This window comes from Bacillus rossius, chromosome 2 (genome assembly GCF_032445375.1).
Source record: "Bacillus rossius redtenbacheri isolate Brsri chromosome 2, Brsri_v3, whole genome shotgun sequence".
Taxonomy (NCBI): Eukaryota; Metazoa; Arthropoda; class Insecta; order Phasmatodea; family Bacillidae; genus Bacillus; species Bacillus rossius.
Window position 1 is genome coordinate 67,965,608 of NC_086331.1, and position 22,109 is coordinate 67,987,716.

Here is a 22,109-nt window from a genome sequence, read left to right on the forward strand (position 1 = left end):
ACATCATTTTAAAAAAAACCACTAGCCAAAAAATTACTAAAAATTATTTAAAACATTGTTATTAAAAAGGTTTGACTAAATATAAAAAAGTATAATAACTTTTATAACCAATTTTATTTTCCTAAATAAATAATATTTTGCAACATCATTTTGCATTAAAGCTTCAGAATATTTACCTGGACTCCTGGTTGCTCCCAAAATAATGGCACTGACCCACGTGTTTGAATATAAGATGTTACATCTTTATCCAAATGTATTGCTTGTTCTGTCTCAACAAAATTAGCAACATGTCCATCATCATTGCAGCCTCTAACATTGAACCTGTCAACAAATATGTAAAAGCTTAATTATGTAGCAACACAATCTCACAGCTACATTAATGAACACAGTCTTTCATTGCTTCAAGTGCTTAAGGGGTGGTTCACCTCCAAAAAATCATCAGTGAAAATGATGTGTGCTGGTTTGTACATAAACCGGGATGGTCGTAGAAGGCAGTCAGTTGTGGGCAAGCTTTCAGGCAGGAAGAGAGTGTGGGTTCAGTCTCTGAGGATAAGCAGGTCTCTAAAAGCTCCCACCCTCTGCTGGCTACAAACCTGCTCGAGCGACAGTGTTTCCAATTGTGCTGGCTTGCTTTTCGTCCCTCATCCCACACGTCAAAGCGACCGCCAGCTAGCCAAATTTTCTGTGCTGCTTGATGGCTGGCCTATTAGAAGATGCAGCCTGAGCGGCCACTTCCTCCTAAACACTATCCCACGTAGACAATGTATCTTAATGGGAAAAAATTTGCCAAAAAAAAAAAGAGATAATATCAACCAATTATCTTAATATTTTATGAACTGTGTGCATGAAATTACTTCCATAGATAGTTTCCTTATGTTAACTATGGGATTTAGCTTTTGTTCACCCTGATTTTTAATTTAATTTTTTAAGTTTTGAAATCACAGAAATGACTACTCATTTTAAATTAAACCTAATAATATTTTTAAACCAACAAAAATTCATAACATAATTTTAGTTAAAACATTGTTACCATTAGAGACTGGATTATATGCATTTGCATATTTAGCCCATTTTCATTGGTTATTGCATATTTTACCTAAAATCTTGTGATGATGCATATTTTCCGTATATTATCAATATTTCTTGGTAGATGATTGAAAATGAACAAATGAAATCTTACGTTGTAGCTGGCCATATCGATTAGCCGCACAATCCTTCTAGCGCACTTAGCAGCCGCCCATCTATTGTTTTGGTAGGATAATATTACTTGAGGTTAGTTGTGCCAGTCAATTATTTTCAGAATACAAACCTCTGGGGTTTGTTTTCGTTAGTTCAACTGTTCACAGTTTGAAATATAACCATACACCACTATCACTAGGCAATTAAATTATGCATGTTATTGTTGACGTGCTATCATTGCATTTGTGAAGTGTTTTATTTGTTTGTGCAAAGTTTAAAGTGTATCATGCCACCCGAAAAAAAAAAAGTACTTTTTCATGGATAGCCGACTATCCTAAAATATTTACATACACGGAAGTGTTTTATATTGTTGAGTTTGCAAGAAAAATATTCCGTGTGCAAAACAAAAATTTTGAATTGACCAGCATGTCAAGACAAGTCTTCATGTCGCAGGATTACAAAAGAAAGGCCTAAAACAACAACTTATAACAGCGGCAAGTAGCAGTAATTCTACTTCAGAAGGCAAACAAAAAAACCTATTTAATATGGATTTATGTGAAGCATTGCTTGCATTAATATTCCTCTTCATAAACTTACAAATTCTACATGAAAAAATTTTCTGTGAAAATATTGCTTGAATCAAAACATACCAGATGAATCAACTTTGCGTAAACATTACAAACCAACAATTTACCTACATGTGGAAGAAATACGCAATGAAATCCAGGATAGCATTATTTGGATTTCAGCTGATGAAACTACCAATAGTTGTGGCCGCTACATTGCGAATTTAATTGTCGGTTCATTCTGCTTCCTATCTGGTGGCCAGCAAAGAACTTGAAAAAAACAAATCATTCAACAATCGCCAGATTTGTGAATGAGAGTATTAAAAAAAAATTTCCAGAAGCTTCTGCAGATGAAAGAGTGTTTATATTTCCCCTCAGGTGCTGCTCCCTATATGATCAAGGCAGCCAAAGCCCTTCAAGTATTTTATCCCGATTTGATTCATGTGATGTGCTTTGCTGATGGGAGTACACAGACTTGCTGAAGAGGTACGATCCATGTTTGGAAATGTAAACAAACTGATTTCGTCAACAAAAAAAAAAGTTTTTCTTAAGGCACCTACTCGCATTAAGGCTTATAAAGAAAAACTGCCTAATATCCCTTTACCTCCTGAACCAGTCGTAACTCGATGGGGTGCATGGATCGAAGCTGTACTGTTTTGCAACAAACATTACGAGGACATTAAAAGTATGCTAAATGACTTTGACAGTGCAGAGGCTTTGACAATTTGCCAGTCTAAGGAAGCATTTAATGATTCTGGTATTAAAAAACACATAGTTATTAGCACATACTTTTCCCTTATACCTGCGAGTATTAAAAAGCTTGAAACTCAAGGTTTCAATCAATTCAGTTAATGAATAAAATCTGTTAAATGAACTTCACATTGCCAGATGTGTTCCAGTGTAAACTTAAAGTGAAGTTTGAAAACATTTTCAGCAAAAACCCAGGCTTTGAATCTTTGTGTCGAATTGATAGTTTTATTAATGGGACGGGTGAACTTTTGCCAGAAACATAAGTGCTAACACAGCACCCAAATTCAAATACCACCTAGTTACCTCAGTGGATGTGGAACAGTCTTTTTCCACTTATAAATATATTTTGAATGATGGAAGGCACACTTTTAGTAACAAATATTTGAAACAGTACCTGATTGCTAACATCTACAAGAATACAAAATGTTAAATAATTGTTAATTTACTGTCAATATCTTACTAATTATATGTGATTTTTAAGTAAAAAAAAAATACTATATTTTTTTTTATTATTTAATGTTGGATATTTTGACACTTTTCATGCATATTTCATGCATATTTAAAGCATTTTTCATTCATATTTGCATGCATAATTCAAGCTTTTTATGTTAAATATAATCCTGTCTCTTGTTATCATTGTTTTTGTGCTACAATATAAATAAATACCTATACATAAATACCAAAGGGCACTAGAATGAAATTTTACCAAAAAGAAAGCTTGAAAGAAAAATTTTAAATGACAATAGTAGTGTTGAGCGGCAACACTCTCACCATGATTTGGGATGGAGGAGCCAGTGGATTAATTTCTAAGGTTGATATAGAGCAAGACCCGAGTACGAGTAGCAGAGTAAAGCCCTAATAAGTAATAGGTCCACTTTCCCACAAGAAGCTCTGCTCTCATGATAAACTCATTGCTTCACAAAGATAGTGATCGCGGATTGCTGACAACATGGCACCCTGGAAATTTTCAACCCACTTTCCACATGGGTGGATTCCCGGACGACGTGTAGTGGTAAGATGCTGGACTCATTACAGAGTATTCAGGTTTAAATCCCGGTCCGGTCATCATGTTCTCAGTTCTCCTTGTTTTACAAAAATCACTCCAGGAAAACAAGGTTGATTCTCATAATAGACAATGGCTGATTCCTTCCCAATACACGTGGTCTGTGATATATGTCAGTCGACAATATGTAAAGCAAAAAAAATTTTTTATTGACATTACTCAAAAGCATACAAAATTTTATTTCACCCTGAACAAAAAGGAAAAATAACAATTATAGCAGTTTATATTGTGTGAAAATTAAGTTTTAAGTTGCACAGTATTATTATTAATGGCATTGGTTTTCAAAACAGTACAAAGTAACATCCTAATGTGTTCCAGGAAAACAGAGCACTATCATAACTACGCTATAGATATACTTTTTTTCCATAAAAGTGTGTGTTAATCAATATAATTTGTTTTCCAATCAGTTAAGTGTACTTGTTGACTACCATTTTAATAAGACCCTACTCCCATTAAAATTAATTTACAGTACAAATATATGCCTAAATACATTTAAAGTACATTTAAATAAATGTTGAATAACATTTTTAGACTAAACAACCTAAATTTAAATAAAAAATTCATATAGTGCATTGTTTACATAACAGGGCTTGGGTATAACATTCCTAAGTAAGCACTAAAAACATTTCTGAGTAACAAAATAATAATGTTATTAATATAGGAGAAATATTTAAGTTCAAATAAGATTTAAAAAGCATAAACTTAACATTATATATGACACTGTGGATTACTAAATGCATGACTACCATGATTTGCCACTAGCACATCGTAGTAGGCACAAGGTTAACTAGCCCTGAAAGCTTCTGGCATTTCTCTCCAGAGAAAATGCTGCTGGCATGCGGGATGATGTAATATAAATGTTGGTTGGGCAGTCGGGAGCAAAATATTGTTTGTTAATTTGTCATATTATTAACTCATTACATTGTATTTAATGCTACGCAAGTGCCATTGCCATTGTGCGAGCACGAAAATAAAAATTTACGTAAAAGAAAAATGCAATACTTCGAATTTATGACTGTGCTACTTCAAATCCATGACTGCTCTAATTGAAATCATGCCTTAAATTATTGGCGTCATTACTTCAAAACCGCATAAATCGAACATATTTACATTGAGGGGCGGGATTATTCTAATCGACCTTATGTAGTTTCATTCTTTGCGTATACAATTTTAACTTTTTTTTAAAATCTGGTGATGCAATAATTGTATACAATGTACACATGTTTTTTTTTTTTAATGCACAGTGTTTGATGTACTCAATGAGAAAATTTTATAAAACTTCATATGTGCTGAGCATATGGTTTCATGGGGCCAAAATCAGATTCTGGCTATATCCAACATGAAATTTATATTTTACTGGCTTTATCAAACAAAAATCTTTTGTTCATCATACAAATACCTTGAACTTTCTTACTTAAGTTATAATTTTTATAATTCATATTTTAACTAGGCCTGTTCGAATATTAAAATTTTTGAATATTAAATCAGGGTGGCCAGCAAGTCAGTATAAAAAAATTCCCTGACTTTTCCCTGACTTTTCCAGGTCTTAAAGAAAATTCCCTGACCACTATAAAATACAAAATTTTTACACGATATAGTGTAGGCCTATCAATGCAGCTACTTAAAATGCATTAATTTCTCAGCAAAGATACAAAAATAACAATGTGGCAACTATGCTAACACAGAATTACTGAAAAATTTAAATTATATGTGAGTAATAAGCAACATGTAATAAATTTATTCAATGGAAAAATTGACAAAAATATGATTATTCACCCTGGCGGCTTCAAACTCTTCACAGCAGTTCACATAAAATAAATTGCACTTTAATAGTGTGTTTATTAAGTAGTTTAAACATTTGATCACACATTTGAAGATAGCATGCCTGTTGATGTGATGTTCAACAAAATGACAAGCACAATGTTCTAAATCTGAATAAAGTTGGTATTATTAATAAATAAATAAAAATGCTGAAGACACAGGTATAATTACTGAAAACTATCCAAGATCTCACTTCTCATGTTTGTTAGCCATAAGTTTCCCACACAGCCATCCTAAATTGTAAAGAAACTACTATATGAAAAAACTTGAAACATAGATGTATACACACTTGTTTTCTTTTGTAGCTGCGAACAACAACATATCACTAATTCAAAGACAAAATTTATTTCTCAATTAATTCAATTTCCCTCTGTGCATTTAACATAAGTGCAGCTTTTTTTTTGCCTCGAGCTCTTTTACCAGAGCGGCAGCTTTCCTCTTCTTCAACATTTCCTTTGATAACGCATATTCTGCTTCCTGTTTCTTTTCATTCGCTTCTTTGTACCGAGCATGGGCATCTTTTACAGAATGAATCAGAGGATTGGTGATGGTTAACTTGTTCAAACCTCCAACGTTGGTGACAGCATCATACACGACTCTCCTTGCAATCAATTACCACGTTTCTATGTCGGGTTCAAAACATTTTAAGAACACTTACCGATTCGAAAACGTCCATGGAAACGGGTTCCAAAACGTTATGAGTTTCAAGGTCGATACACCAAAATTGTAGGGTGGAATGGGATTGAGCAGAGGGAAAAATGGCATGGAAACGGTTAACGTATTGGAAACGGATAGAAAGCAAATACGCACAGCATTTATTACCAATGGCAGTTGTTTATAACACTTTAAAGTGTGTTGTTGTTTAAAAACGACGAGTGTTAGTAGGAATGTGTGGACAACAGAAGTGTTAGTTTTGCTTATCCATTCTATTTTCGTACGGAAAGTATTTCCGACGTAGTAGAATGACAAATCACCTGTTTGTGTTTATTTACTTACGTCTTTATTTATTTCATGTGAGCCAACATAAATTTCAATGTCGCCACCCTTATAACAAGCAAATATATCAAGCGAATCGAAGTCGTTTTTAACTGGATCTAATTATTGTAGAGGTGTAAAAGTAACGAAAAAATGTGTACCCGTATGTATTCGTTACTATAACAAATAGTACTCGTTACTTTCGTATCGTTACTCGTTACTTCTGATACCGCATAACATGGCACATGCTATGTTATGTAACAGCAACGAATCGAGTCGTATTTCGTACGCGTACAGTATGACGTCGCGTAAATAAAAATAAATCGAATATAAACAATTAAATATATTTGATAATTAACAGCTTTTGTTAACCAAGAAACAATTAAATCTCATTAGAGCGGCTTTATTATAATATATCTTTTAAGATAAGAACATAAAACGTGAAAATACGCGATAATAAAATACAAAAACATACATATTTATAATTTGTAAAAAATACTTTCTTACGTTGTTTCTGTTCGAATCTAAAACTTTGTCTACACACACAATACCTTTAATAAACAGTAAAAAACTTGGACGACGAATTTCCAAATTATACTTTTATTAATAAACAAACATCGTTCTTTGTAACGAATAAGCGCGCGCATGCGTAAAACATACGAAAGATGCGAGTAACGAAATGCATTCGTGTGTAACGTTTCGTTACTCGTTACTAGATGCCGCACCTGTTACTCAGTAACGAATACATACGGTTTGCTACAGCTCTAAATTATTGCATGGAAACGGGTATCGTACACAAACTAAATTGGATACCCGAAACGTTTTAAACCCGACATGGAAACGTGGTAAATGATTCTTCTCTCATATTCACTATCAAACTTTCAGCATTTACCGAAAAACCTTACTGAGTTAGACAGCAGTTAACATGAAGTGTCAGAGAAATGATAATACCAAGCGCCTAGTGTTTGATTTTTAAAATACCGAACACAAAAACGAAACTAGCAAACCGCCATTTTGGGGTACAGCCTAACCACAAAATCTGTGTAGAAACACATTCAAATGTGGAGAATACTTACGTGATAAAAAAAACACTGCGGCGACTTTCCACTTCAATCGGCATTCGCAATTTCGCATATCAATCACATTAACAACGTATTACATAACCAAGAAGTCAATAACGAATAAGTGCATAGCGACGGTCACGTTTCTCGCAGTTGCGCATTTTCCATTTGATTACGATATTTTCGACTGCATTGGGTACCAATCTCAATATCTCGCAGTCACGCATTACAATCGATTACGAAAAGTTCGATTGCTCTCGAAGACGTAGTCTGACGTGTTACTAGTTGAACATCACGATACATTTAATAAATACACACGTGCTTTTCAAATCTGGAATGAAGATTTAGGTTTAGAAAAGATTTTGAATCGCTAAACACATGACATTTTTCATAAAAGTACATAAACGCAGACTGAATCACCTACAAAAAATTTCCCTGACAGCTAAAAAAATTCCCTGACTTTTCCATGACTTTTCCAGGTTTCCTGGAATTCCCTGACTTTTCCCGGTTTTCCCGGTCGCTGGCCACCCTGTAATGTATAGTTTAATTTTGAATACTAACCCTTAAAAAAAATATACAAATATCAGTCGTTTACAAATACGGGTGTGTGGGCTCTCGAAAGTCTGGAAAAATTTTGGGATCATAGGAGATTTTCTTGTCGGGCAGGGACAAAATTTCCATAGGATATTAGTGATGTTTTAGGGTTATTTATAGGGAGTTTTTTTTCTACATCTGGCAACGTAAATTTTGAAAAGACTTAATATAGCATAATATCAGCTAAAGTTTTTTTTTCAGAGAAGAGAGTCCGGCAGGTATTGAAAAATATATTAGAACTGACAGCATAATTTTAAGAATAAATACGAGTCCTTAAAATCAAAACACTGCACAGGTGTTAAAGTTGACAGTTTTCAGATCAGAGGGTGGTGAAGACAAAAGATAATACGCAGTGAACTTACAAAGCAAACATACTCTAGACAGAAAAAGAGAGGAACATTCTAAGCAGCTACTGTGTTCCTTCACTTTAGTTGAAACAAAGCTAAACAATAAAATTTATAAATGTTCATATATGCTAATATAAATAATGATTTATCTTCACATAGGTAGTGAAAAATTCAAACAAAAAATTTTTAAATTTTTTAGACCTACATGAAATTTAACTATAGATTACAACTGCTCACTGTACATTATTTTACAACCCTTCCTTTTTAAGTTACTTCACACATACTGCAATTGCCTTTTATATTAACTTTACACTGTTCATTAAAATATTTTTTTTTGCAGATTCGATTTTGATTACCGTGAAAAATAATTATTTATATTTTCCTTTCAAAATTTGAATATTTCAAACAAATTTTATCTCTAGTAAGTGTAGCTGACTTAACCTAACCAACCTTCCACTTTAGTATTATTCATATAATTTCCTAGAACCCACTACACTACACATTTGCTTTTTCTTTCAATATGTATTTGTTATACGTTGAAAAAGATTTTACTGGGATTCTAATTCTTACTATTCGAATTCAGTATTTGTATTAGAGAATAATTTAATATTTGTATCATATTTGATTCGAACTAAAAAACTGATATTCGCTCAGGCCTACTTAAAATTATTTCCTTTTATCACAACTGAAAATGTCATTTTACAATCATTTTGTCTAATTTTGTATGTTTTTTAATGTGATGTATACATAGAGACCCGAAAAACAGTTAATAAAATTGATCAAAAGCGGTGTTAAAATAGGTAAAAGCAGTATAAAAAGTTGGTACTGAAACGTAAAACTATGGAAAAAATACGTGAAAATTTTTTACGTTACATCTAAAATTCAGTATCAAATGTTCATTTTTGCCTTTTATTCCCTTAAAAATTGTTTTATATACATTGTGGATTGAAACTTAAGAACATTTGGCAATTATGAAGAAAAAAGCCTACTTTCTAAAAAAGAATTTAAAATGATTTCTTCTACTTCCTTTTGTCTAATCATTCTCCGTTTTGATACTTAAAGTAATTTAACTGGTTTAACAAGTTGTTGGGTTAGGTACATTAAAAGTACAATGACAGAGTGTGAACGGTTGGTTAAGTTATTACATAAAAAATTCTGTCAAATAGTGTGAACAAAGGCTAGCTTTGCTATATTAAAAATATTTTAAAACAGTAAGGATGGTTGGTTAATTTACCTAGTTATATTTTAAATTGGTAATTCATAATGATCTTTTTAGTATGTTTAATGTGGCTAACCAAACCTAATCAACCAGCCACACTATTTAAAATATTTTGTATGTTGCTAACCTAACATAAACAACCCTCTACACTATTTTTAATTCTGAATTTAACTAACCAAACCTAATTACTCATTAAAATGATAAACTTTTTTAAGTATCAGAGCACATTTTCTTTAAAGAATGTTTGAAAAATGTTATGAAATAAATAAAAAGCAGATTTATTATTTTTGTTCAAAAAAGAGGGTCTTCTTCAGAGTTACAGATTAAATATACACCTGATCATCTCCATAACTTTCATAAAATTCTAACAACAACTAAAATATCTTACTGTTAACTCACTGACACAGGATAAGTGTTAAAAAACAACTCCCAACATTTGGCATAACCTACACAATGTGTACCTTTCTAGATGTATTAACAAATTAAGTAAATGTAAAAAAAAGGAATAGCTAAACGTACGTAACACATTGCAATTATTTCTTGGCCTAAACTAAAAATTACAAAAAAGTCAAAGTAAACAAATGAGAGGAAAGGTTATTTGCAAATTATTTTTCATATTTGTTCAGAAGTTTTGGGTAAACAAAATTGTTCTCAACTTAAAAAAAAATTATTTTGTATTGCATCAAAAAATAAAGAAAAGTAACATAAAACCTGGTATAATATAAAACATGTAGTAGTTTCCCTTGTAAACAAAGCCATCAAACACACTTTTAAACAAATAACCAAAGATATAATAAACACACACAAAGAGCATGGTTAAAGGCCAAAGTTTTGCATTTCAGGCATTCATAAATAAAAAATACCAGATTCGAGATATCCAAATACTATGCCACTGTAATTTGTTTCCTATATTATAACCAACAGCGTGACATTTTCAGAAATGGTGTCAATCATCTTATGAAAAAAGGTGTATTTAGCGCCAAACTTCATGTTTCATCAAAAATGTTGAAATTTCGCGAAAAACTTTGACAAAAGGCCAATTTTGTGTTGCTTCGCCAATTATGCAGTTCACAAAATTTTGGGGTCCCTACGTATACATAACACACATAATGTTTTTAAATGTTACATGACTTATCAAATCTACACTAAGTTTAATTAGTGAATTTATAAACAATAAGGGCGTCAAGCTGCCCAATGGATCACAACTGGAAAATTTGGGTTTAATGGCCTCTAGGATACTCTCCACATTTACATATACTCCAGGTAAAAGTCACCTTTTCATTGGCTGTTGATGAGCGAGACATCTAAAATCGGTAGCCTCTTTTTCAATACTTCTTGGGTTACGATTTCTCACTGGCCCATAGTCCTCCAGATACACTGTGAGCCAATAGCAGAAGCACTTAAATTTTAACCTATTAAAAAATTACTCTGCAAATTTTTCCTGTCCTACAAAATAATATACTGAAATGTGTTTTGCAAATAGATTTCAATATCCACAGCATGCACTGAATAACATGCAAATGCTACACTTTATTCTACAAGTTAAGATGGTATTATGAAACTGGAATATATTTCCTATGAATTCATTTTCATATGCAAAAAAGGGCAGTGTGAAAGGACTAATGTCTTGGCTAGATAATTTTGAAATGGAAAACTAAATACGATTCATAAAGGCAAAGCTGGTGGCCATTACTGTGATTTTCCCTTCCCATTATAGATACAAGATAGCAATAAGTAGCAGTTTTTAATTCAGAGAAGTGGTTGTTAGATTGTGATAAAATGTAAATCCATACTCTAGAGATATTGCTGTAGTATGGAAGTAAACAACAGGAAATTAACTAATAGCCAATACATCAAAACGATTCTTAAACATTTAACTCTTTAAGAAACAAATAAAATATTTCTTAACTGGCTATTTCTTCTATTTTGTGATTGGTATTTATGTTATAATCAATAAATATAACAATTTATTTTTTATTTACATGTGTACACTGCTGAACATTTAATTACTACTGAGCTGGTAGCAGTTCGACAAAATAAAATAAGAAATATTTGTTTTATTTAATTTATTGTTATATAATTGTATTTTCATACCATTACATCTCAAATATATTTGTGCAAACTTCTATTCATACTAAAAATATCTACTGCAATCAATATACTTCAATAAACAACATTAAACTAGAAACAAACTGAAGTAAACATCCATTCTTTATTTTTTGCTGAAACAATAATTTAGAAACGCAACTCAACCAAATTTTAGTACTTAGTTATATTGTCTTAAATATTACACACTAAAATAAAAAGTAACAATTTTTTTAACACAATATTGCTTTTATGAATTTCCTAATAAGCATAGATCATTTTGTGTTACCTGGTGCCTGCTCTCTCGCAGCTTAATCGTGATATGATCACTGTACGAGCCTGTCGATGACCAACATAAACTGTTCGGACTTCTACATTGCCACACATTGCTTTCAACAACCACTGGGAACAATCAATGCCAAATCTTAAGAAGTGTATGTGTAGCATGCGATTCCTGAAAAAAAATAAAAAAATAAAAATAGTGATAATCATGACACAAAATTAAAAAACAAATGCTAAGTAAAATTTTTATTTATGCTTTATTAAATAAGATTATATTATATATTTAATAAAAACAAACATCAGACAATATTTAAAAAAAATATTAAGTGGTTTGACTCACAAGCTACAATGATGTTCAATTAAAATTAATTGTCTGTTGTTCTTGATATAAATGCACAATTTTGGCTAGATTCAAAGCCTTTTGAAACAAGCCTGATGTGATAATACTATTTAAAAAGATATACGTAGGTTTAACCTTGCATAGTTAAGCATAATGGCTTAATGTGATGGTGTTTATAGTGCATTTTGAAACACTTGAGTAGTGATTCAGTGCTCATAAATTAAGCTGTGTTAAGAGTTTAGGATCAAACTCACCAACCCTCATGTTGTACCTATGACACCTGACAATTATGACCAATATACCATAGATATGTGGGTAGCATGCAAAAACAAAATATAATTTGTGTAGGCTTACCAAAAAAATCTATTGTCTGTTCTTGTTGTTTTTACTCTGCGTTGAGCACAAAGTGTTAAATCTAAAGTTGATTCAGAAGTTGACCATGAAAAATAAAATGTTCCTGAATTCAACACTTTTCTAACTTCAACGATGCGGTCTTCATCTTGTGCCTGGTTACGGAGTGAAATAAAGGTCGTCTGAGTGATGCGGAACATTTCTGAATCAGCCAATTTGCCAACAGAAATGCAACCAGTCACCAGCACCAAGTACAAGACAGAGCCATCGCCTGGAAAAAAAAAATTAAGAACTGGCAAATAAAATTTGCATATGATGTCATTAGAGGCAAGGAGGGGTGATAGGATAAGAATAGAGCATTGACAGAATGAATGAGTAGAGAAAATGGAAGTACCCCAAGAAACCCTGCTAGCTCACAGCAACGTCTATTTTGTGTTCCACAATCAAAAATCTAGGGGCCCATTCCACAAAAAGAGGAGAAGAAGAAGACCACAACATCTTTCTAGAAGAATTATTAGTAAACTTGTAAATGTAACCTAACTACTTTTTGAGGTAGGTAGAAAATTAGTAGTAACATCAAGTATCAGCTGTAGGCTATAAATGTCAATAACCCAGTTTTTTTTAGTAACCTACAAGTAAATCACTCAAACTTGTAAGAATTCTTTTGTCATTACAAGCTTACAAGAGTGCTATTGTGAAAACACTTGTAATTAGATACACACATGCAAAATTTTACTTATTGGTTACAAACCTGTAATTTTGTGAACTACGTCCCAAGTTTGACCCCACCGTGAATTGAAACCAGGTAGAGGGCGTGTGATCTGATTACTCAACCACCAAGTCCTTTGTTAAAAAAAGGTTCTTGTGTTTTGTACTATCCTACACACATACAGAATATAGAACCAGGCGCGTAGGAACCGGGGGGGCGACCCAGGCGACTGCCCGGCCATAACATTTCATGGCCGAGCAAAGTGATGGTTTTGCCCGGCCATTGCATCAGATGAACAAGAGGTATTGTCTTCATTGCAATGCTAAGTGGTTTTGTGGGATTTTCTTGTCTGTGCGCTACTTTATTCTTAAAATAAATTAAGACTTTTCGATAAGTGTACAGGCACAATACATACAGCAACTGTTCTTGTTTTCTTCTAAATATTCACGTTTCACAGTGCTGATAGCGGAAATATTATTGTGGGATATAAGACCAGTAAATGTTTCCGCTCGTTGCAGTAGCTTACGCTCCGTTTTTGTCCACCCTTGTCTACCTGACCTTCAGACCCTTGCACTCACCCCGCCTCGTTTCTACCTAACGGTAACGACCTGACGTGCAGAGCGCTTTCCACATCAGTCATCATTCAACAGCTGTACGTCTTGCTTTTAAGTCCAAGAAACTTTGTGAGCCGTACTACAGAACTGTTTAAAATAAACTTATTTATTTGTAGTATCGTGAGTGAGTAGTGCGGAATGGCAGTGATGAAAAACATTTAGGGTTTAAGGAGAAAATTTATAATCGTATTTTAATTTTTGCGGCGTACAATGACTCAGAAAAGCATCAACTTTTTCTTCAACAACCGTTCTGCACAGTCCTGCAGTTCATCACAACCACCACCTAAAAAGCAGTGCACATTAGGCTGTAATGCCTGTGAAGAAAAACATCCTAAAGAAGAGTTGGATTCATTTAACTCAGGTATTACTTTTCAGCAGTTTAGACTGAGACAAATTTTTACATGATCCCGAAAACCATAGCTAATATACCTATTTAACATTTAAGTTTAGCATGTCTGTACATTATTTTTTCCCGCTCGTCGCTCGTGATTATTCCATCAAGTAATAAAGAAATTTCTTTGAATCTACAAATCATTGAACAAGAATTTATCAATCAGATTTGCAGTTATTTTTAAGCATCTTCACTCTCCCATTCTGTGGGGCTCGCATTTTAAACTTATTCTTAAGGGGAGTCTGACAGTAAAAAAATAAAATATTGACTTTTTTAATTTTTAATACCAAAATAAAATTTTGACTTTCCTGAATAAAATGATATGAGTGTTATTGCGAATAGCTTTTTTCCATTTTTAATTTCAATCTTTGCCTTTTCTACAGCTCTAGATAACTTGCTGATATCTGGGGACTAAATTTGAAGGTGCTTGTAATTTATGTACTCTGTGCAGTGGAAAAATTCAACAAATTGCCTTCAAAATGAATTCTACGAGGCGAAAACTGAAAAGTGAACACTGTTTTGTGATGCCAAACCTTAAGTAAATTTGTTATAAAAAAAAGTTAAAATTTCTGCTAGTAGTACATTCTATTTTTATGTACGAAAGATGCTTAAATAGCACCATTTTGCTCCTTAGAATACAATTTTTTTTTCTACTGGGGGAGAGCCCCCGGACACCCCCTTTGTTAAATCCACCACTTATAATGATACTCTCCTTTGCCCCCCCATTAAATATTTGCTTCCTACGCGCCTGTATAGAACAATACAAAGCCTTTGAACACTTTATATTATATGCTGACTCTGCTGAAAGTAACTCGTCACCTATATGCTAAACTTTCACCAAAGTCCAAAAATCCTTGTTGGATTACAAAATAAAAAATGTAAGTCTTCTGCCAAAAAAAATTTATTTGAACACATGGTGACTCAGCCTAGGGCTGATATGTTCACGTTACTTTGTGATGTATCAATCCTTGGTTTTTATAAACTGACCAAAGCCTTAATGTACCTGGAATTTCAAAAGAAAACCAACTTGAGGTGCTTTAGGATAACAATTTTCAAGACATTTTGGATATGATAATAGTTATTTTTAGCAATAAATCTTTAGGTGTATACCCAACCTTGATAGTATTTTTATTTCAATACCATACATACGCATATTCACCTTTCTTAGATTGGCAACCAGAATAATACTCACCAACAATTAATTGCAGCACGCCAAGGCAACCATAAGCATCTAACAATTTCACATAATTTCTTTTTACTGACTCAGTTTCTTGTGGTGCTGAAAAAAATTATTAAAATAACAATGTTAGCCATTTAAAACAATTCACATTTATCAATATTACAAATGTATCACCATTCCTAATATTACTGTTCAATGTTAATTTTTTTACCATACCATTTTCAGTTTTCATTCCAAAAAAATTTAATTTTTAAAAATGTTTCTTAATCTTTTGCAGCAGTGCTGTCATTTAACTTGGATGGTAGTCATTTTGAATTTTAATGAACTAGTCTACTTGGTGGGGGGCCTCTCACTGACACACACATTTGGGTTTTTCTTTGAATTCCATAATTTATCTTATAATATTTTCTTGATTTTTATGGGCACAAAACATATTAAAATGTAATCCTGCCTAAAAAAAAGTTACTTGAATGTCTTGTTTAATCCAAAAACACATGAATCTTATGACTGGCCAGCGTTACTTTCCTTCTCAGTAGAACTTTCACTAAAGAACACAAGAACACTTTAAATTGAAAGTTAAATACCCCAAAATTACTTTTTTTTTTTTACAAACACACTGAAATGCTTGTTATAACAAACCAGATTTTTGTTCAGAAAATACAGCCTAATTCAAATGTTAAGCGACAATTTCATCTAACATCTATACATCACTCTTTGCTTAAAAAATTTAATGTTTCCTAGTAGTAATTCCTTACCTCACCTTTGCCACATCATTTGAATTCTCTCATTTTTTCTATAATTTGTCTTTGTATGTATTTCTCTTCTACGTTTAGTATGTTTCTTTGTTTTGTATTTGTATAGTGCAAGCCTGTTTTGGGCAATGTCTGTTGGCTAACACAAAAAATATACACCAGAGTAAGGTAGGACAGCAGAATGGAGTCTGACTATTACCTCACTGATGTGTAGATAAACAGTAAATGTAACTCATAAAAAACCAACAAGAATAATCTACTAGATCTACTATGCGTTAGATATGGGCGAGTGAAAGGCAAAGTGGCCTAAAAAAAAAATTATTTTCTATCAATAAGCATTTTGTTTATGTTCATTGTTTTACTAAGATTTTTCCTTAGTTTTTGATACCCCAGTAGTTTTTTTAACATAATTATACTCAATTCTAGAGCAAAAAAGAAGACTTAAATAACTGACTTACACCACTTTGCCTTTCACCCATCCATATGATGAATTATTAGGGGAAACACCGTATACCACAACAAACAGAGAGAATTACCGGAATACGCTGCTATTCAGCTTCAAAATAAAGACAGATGAGCTGTTATAGATCCTATAGATACCTGCTTTGGATGAAATGGTGAAACGTTGCAGACAGTTGAGCAAATCTATTAGGATTTAAAGTTGTATAAGAGCTAGGATTAAAGACAATGCATAATAATGTACCACAGTAGACAGCTAGGCTTTTGCAAATGATAAGATGATATAGCATTGCTGTACAAGAAAGAATAGCACAAAGAAAGACTAACCAAACATAGCCTAGATCATGGCAAAGGTTGGCCTGAAGATAGGGTGAAAGTTCAGAGACAGACTGGAAGATAGAGGGCGTAAGTGAAAACATAGCATGTGAATATATATATATATATACATATACATATATATACATACATATATATACATACATATATATATATATATAGACGTCGACCGGGGCTATGCCCTCCCCCTAAGCCCGATGTGCCCCACGCCGTCGCCGCCCCCCTCTCCAACCCAACAACACCCTCTGTTTCAAACCTCCTGCCGCAGAGTGCATGCGTGTGTGCGTGTGAGCCTTGGCCCTGCAAAAGGCAGTAGCTTCAGTGCCACGTTCCAGTAAAAACTTAATTAAAATGTATACTAATATTATAAAGCTGAAGAGTTTGTTTGCTTGTTTGTTTGTTTGAACGCGCTAATCTCAGGAACCACTGGCCTGATTTGAAAAATTCTTTCAGTGTTGGATAGTACATTTATCGAGGAAGGCTATAGGCTATATTATATTATCAATAACATTAGGGATCCTTACTAAAAGTCCAATTTAGAATCAAATGTGTTGGAGGGGGTTAGATACAACATGCAGCACACGTACGAAGAGTGTGTTGACAATGCCGCAGGCGCATAGAAGTTTATTTCCTATTGCCTATTAACATTGTTGCCACCATGGGCGTACCCAAGGGGGGGGGGGGGGGGGGTTTGGGGGTTGAAACCCCCCCCCCCCCCCCCCCCGAAATATGTTCATCTTTGTCTGGCATGTCGCAAACAAAAATGGAAATAAAATTGGTTGTATGCATGATTTACTACATCTATATTTAGTTTTAATAGATCGAGACATCATGTGTACAGAACACGTCGAGAGAATCAATATTCCTCGACTCCTCCTTATCTAATATGTAGTTTATAGTTCCTCCCTCACTGGGTAGGTAGCGTTAAGTATTGAGATTTGTGCATACTGCTTGGACACAGGTTGGCGGATGGCGTTGTTTCTGTGTTGTGTAGTGTTAACGTAAACGAATTGATGCCAAAAAGGGTCTACTGCATGTCATTTAATACAATATTTAATATTATTGTGAGTAACTTGTGAATTTTTCAGTTGTGGTGTTTAGTGAAAATAAATATTCTTTCTGCATACTTCCCTCATAAACTGGGGGCAATGTCAGTTCATACTTAAAATATTTTAATTGTATAACAATGTTTTAGAGTGTAGACTTTCTGGTTAGTAGTTACATGGTCATTATCAAAACTATTTCAAAATTATTTCTTTATTTAACCGTATGTAACCAAAAAAAAATATTATTAAAATGTATTCACTTATGGCGCCAGCTAATATTTGCTATAAAAATGTTGAGGATGGAACGTTACTGCATTGGATGTGATTCGATTGGTTTGCGTACCCATTTCATTTCTATTCTTTGCTGCGTTTTTTGGTTGTGATTTTTTGATTTTTGAGATTTAACTTTCCAATACAATATATAAGAGAACAATATACAGTAAAGCATCAATATAGAAAACTTCAGTACAAAGAATACTTCACTATTAAGAACAAACCATTTGGTTGTTTTAAAAATAAATCGATGGGATTTATTAAGGAATGTTCTAATTTTTATTTTATTATAAAGACCTTCAATACACAGACAAGTTCTAGTTTTGGTCCTTTGGAGTTTGTAATAATGAAGCCGTACTGCAAACTTCTTATATAAAATTTAATTTTTAAAGTATGTAACTTTTGTGTAGCTATTTCATGTTTCTCAGACTGTGTCTTATCAGTTAATGCATGTATGTCTTTTTGTAGACTTTAAAAAATTTCAATATAAAGAAATTTACTTTAACAAACTAGCCAAATTTGGGTATGTTTGTGTTCTTTTTATTTAAGTTTAACTGTATACTGTTGCAAAATGCAAAGCTTTTATTTAAAAAAATTTAAGAAAACACGAAATACCTAGTTTTTCATTCTTTGTTTTTTATAAGTTACAAACATAGGTGTAATTTTATTTGGTTTGAAAATTATATTCAATTTCACATCTTAATGTTATAGTTATAACGTATACCTATACCTTTGCTATTTTGTCCATCTGTTAGATGCTATTCTTTCATTTATCATTACTAAAATGTTTAAGTTTTAATTTGAAATGCAGAATTTTCTATATCCTAAATTGAGTGAGGTGGCACAATGGTTGGCAATAAACATATGTCTTAAGACAATAATAATTTAGCAAACTCATAAAATGAAAGGAAACATAACTAAAAAACTAAAAGGCACTGAAAGAAAGGTTAAATTTTTCTTAATATGTGGTGTATTTTTTTTATTACAGAAAATGAAACGTTCCAGTCAAAAACAGTCATCACTGACTACCTTCGTTGTAAAAAAAATCAAAACACTAAATGATGAGGGTGGGGGTAAAGAAATTGGAGAATCAAATACACAGATGCAAATTGAAAATGTCAAAAGCCCTACTGATTCAGGTTCAAATTCGGGTCAGAACACGTTACACATATGCAACAGTCATTGGGACATTGGACTTTTCATCGGAAGAAACAATTTGGATGATTTATCGAAAGAAAATCTCTTGAAGTGTCCATGGACTCCTCCTAAAGACTACTGCTTCCCTGTGCAAACAAAAAGAAATTTGCGTTTTCAAATCTCATGGTTTTCTAAGTTTCCTTGGTTGACATACACGCAGCACTTACAAGGAGCCCTTTGTCGACATTGTGTTTTGTTCGCCCAAGAAGCAGCAGGGAAAGGAAGTCACCAAAAACTCGGATCTCTTGTGACAAAAGCGTACACAAATTGGAAAAATGCACTGGAGTGTTTTTCAGAACATGCAAACACTTCTTATCACAAAAAATGCAGTGAATTCACGGAAAACTTCCTGAAGGTAGCACAAGGGCAACAACAGCCCATACTTAATCAAATCAGCAAGGAGCGTGCCCGACAAGATGAAGAAAACAGAGTAATTCTTGGTTCCATCGTTGAAACAATAATTCTATGTGGAAGGCAAGAACTTGCTCTTAGAGGTAAGCATGATGCAGGAAATGTTATGACACAAGCCACAGACATCAGTGAAGGAAATTTTAGATCTCTTCTAAGATTCCATGTGCAAGCAGGGGATTCTATATTGGAAAAACACATTGTAAGTGGTGAAAAAAATGCAATGTATACAAGCCCAAAAATTCAAAATCAAATTATTGATATTTGTGGTGATATTATTCAAGAGGAAATCGTTCACAAAATAAACAAAGCCAAGTGTTTTTCAGTCCTTGTAGATGAAACTACAGACATAAGAACTGTGGAACAGCTGTCATTATGTGTCCGATGGTTGGATGATGATGAAAATAAAATTCATGAAGATTTCGTTACTTTTACTCCTGTAAAAGATTTGACTGGACAAGGGCTTGCAGAAACAATTACTGCAGCACTGAAACATCACGGCATCCATGATGAGTACCTAATTGGTCAAGGCTATGATGGTGCATCATCTATGAGTGGTTATTTACACGGTGCTCAAGCCTATATAAGGAAAGATTACCCAATGGCTTTGTATGTTCACTGTAGCGCTCATTCTTTAAACCTGGCTCTTGCAGATTCATGTTCTCTGCCTACAATTCGTAACTGTATAGGTACAAATAAGTCAGTTGGTTCATTCTTTAGAATGTCTGCAAAAATACGACCATGCTTAAAGATACCATTAAAGAACTTATGCCTTCATCTGCACATTCTAATTTGTTGGCAATGTGTGAAACTCGATGGGTTTACAATCATGAAGCAGTGCTGCGTTTCAAAGAAATTTATGAGCCAATTTCTTCTAAAGATTGAATAATTCGTCAACAGAGAAGCATCCCAAAAAGCCCATCATTTGTACTGTGCAATAATTCAAAGTGAATTTGTTGTTGCTTTGAATACCTTGAGAAAAATATTTTCATACACTTTAGTTGTTTGTAAATTTCTACAATCTGTCAACTCCGATCTTGCAGCAGCCCTAAGATATGTTGACGATGTTGTGACCACACTTGATGAGCTAAGGGAAAATACACATGAGTTCAATTATATTTACACAACATCATCTTTGATGCTAGAAAAAGTGGGGGAGGAAATTAGGAGTCCCCGTATAGTTGCCAGATCAGCTCACAGAGCTAATATTGTTACGGAATCCACACAATATCATTTTAAGAAGAACTTGTACCTGCCTTTTCTTGATCATGTCCTGACTCAGTTAAAAGAGAGGTTCCAAAAGCACAAATCTCTCTTAACATCCATTCAGAAGATTATCCCATATTACAGCAGTGATGCAAATGTAGAAGAGTTGAGGATGTGTGTTGAATTTTAAAAGACGATTTTGCCGGAACACAGCATATTTGATGCCGAATTTTCTATTTGGAAAAACAAATGGATGAAGGAAGACCCCAAGTCAAGACCAGCCAATGCATTGGATGCATTTGCTACTTGTAATAAACATTTTTTTCCAAATGTGAAGAAGTTACTGCAAGTTCTAGCGACACTTCCAGTATCAACTGCAACCCTAGAACGGACTTTTTCACCATTAAGGAGGTTGAAGACTTATTTGAGAAACTCTATGGGCGAGACGAGATTGACTGGACTAGCACTTCTTACTGTGCACCGCAGTATACAGGTGAAAACAGAAGAAGTTGTCTCGAGGTTTCTGAAAATGCCCAGGCGCATTTCTGTATCAACTTGATTTGTATGTTGTTTCTGCAAATAATTGATCACATTTGCTGTCTTAAATATTTTTATTATCTGATTGAGTATATTTCTAAATAGTTCAGTAATTATTGTATACAATAATTGAAATTATTACGACTGTAATTTGTAATTCCTACTTAACTTTAACATGTTATCTTTTGTGTGTATGTTTTAAATGTAAAAAAATTATTTGATGTTTTATCTTTGTAAGCTATAATTGTAATTTAATGAGGTCATTACAAATGTGTCCTAAAATGTTTTAATTTAACGTATTTATTTTGCTCATTTGTAAAGTTAGAGCTTTTTGAAAAGCAATTAACCTCAAGCTTAACTTGTTATGC

General features: G+C 33.2%; 1 protein-coding gene across 3 annotated transcripts in view; it reads right to left on the reverse strand.

Moving 5' to 3' along the window:
• Positions 1-22,109, reverse strand: part of LOC134529347 (synaptojanin-1) — a 214,961-nt gene that overhangs the window by 147,951 nt on the left and 44,901 nt on the right. For all 3 annotated transcript variants that reach the window (XM_063363310.1, XM_063363309.1, XM_063363311.1), the window contains 4 exons: positions 15,540-15,626; positions 12,637-12,904; positions 11,950-12,114; positions 177-321 (listed from right to left, as the gene is read on the reverse strand). In XM_063363310.1, coding sequence (XP_063219380.1) covers positions 177-321; positions 11,950-12,114; positions 12,637-12,904; positions 15,540-15,626 — 665 coding nt within the window. The remainder of the gene's footprint in view (positions 1-176; positions 322-11,949; positions 12,115-12,636; positions 12,905-15,539; positions 15,627-22,109) is intronic.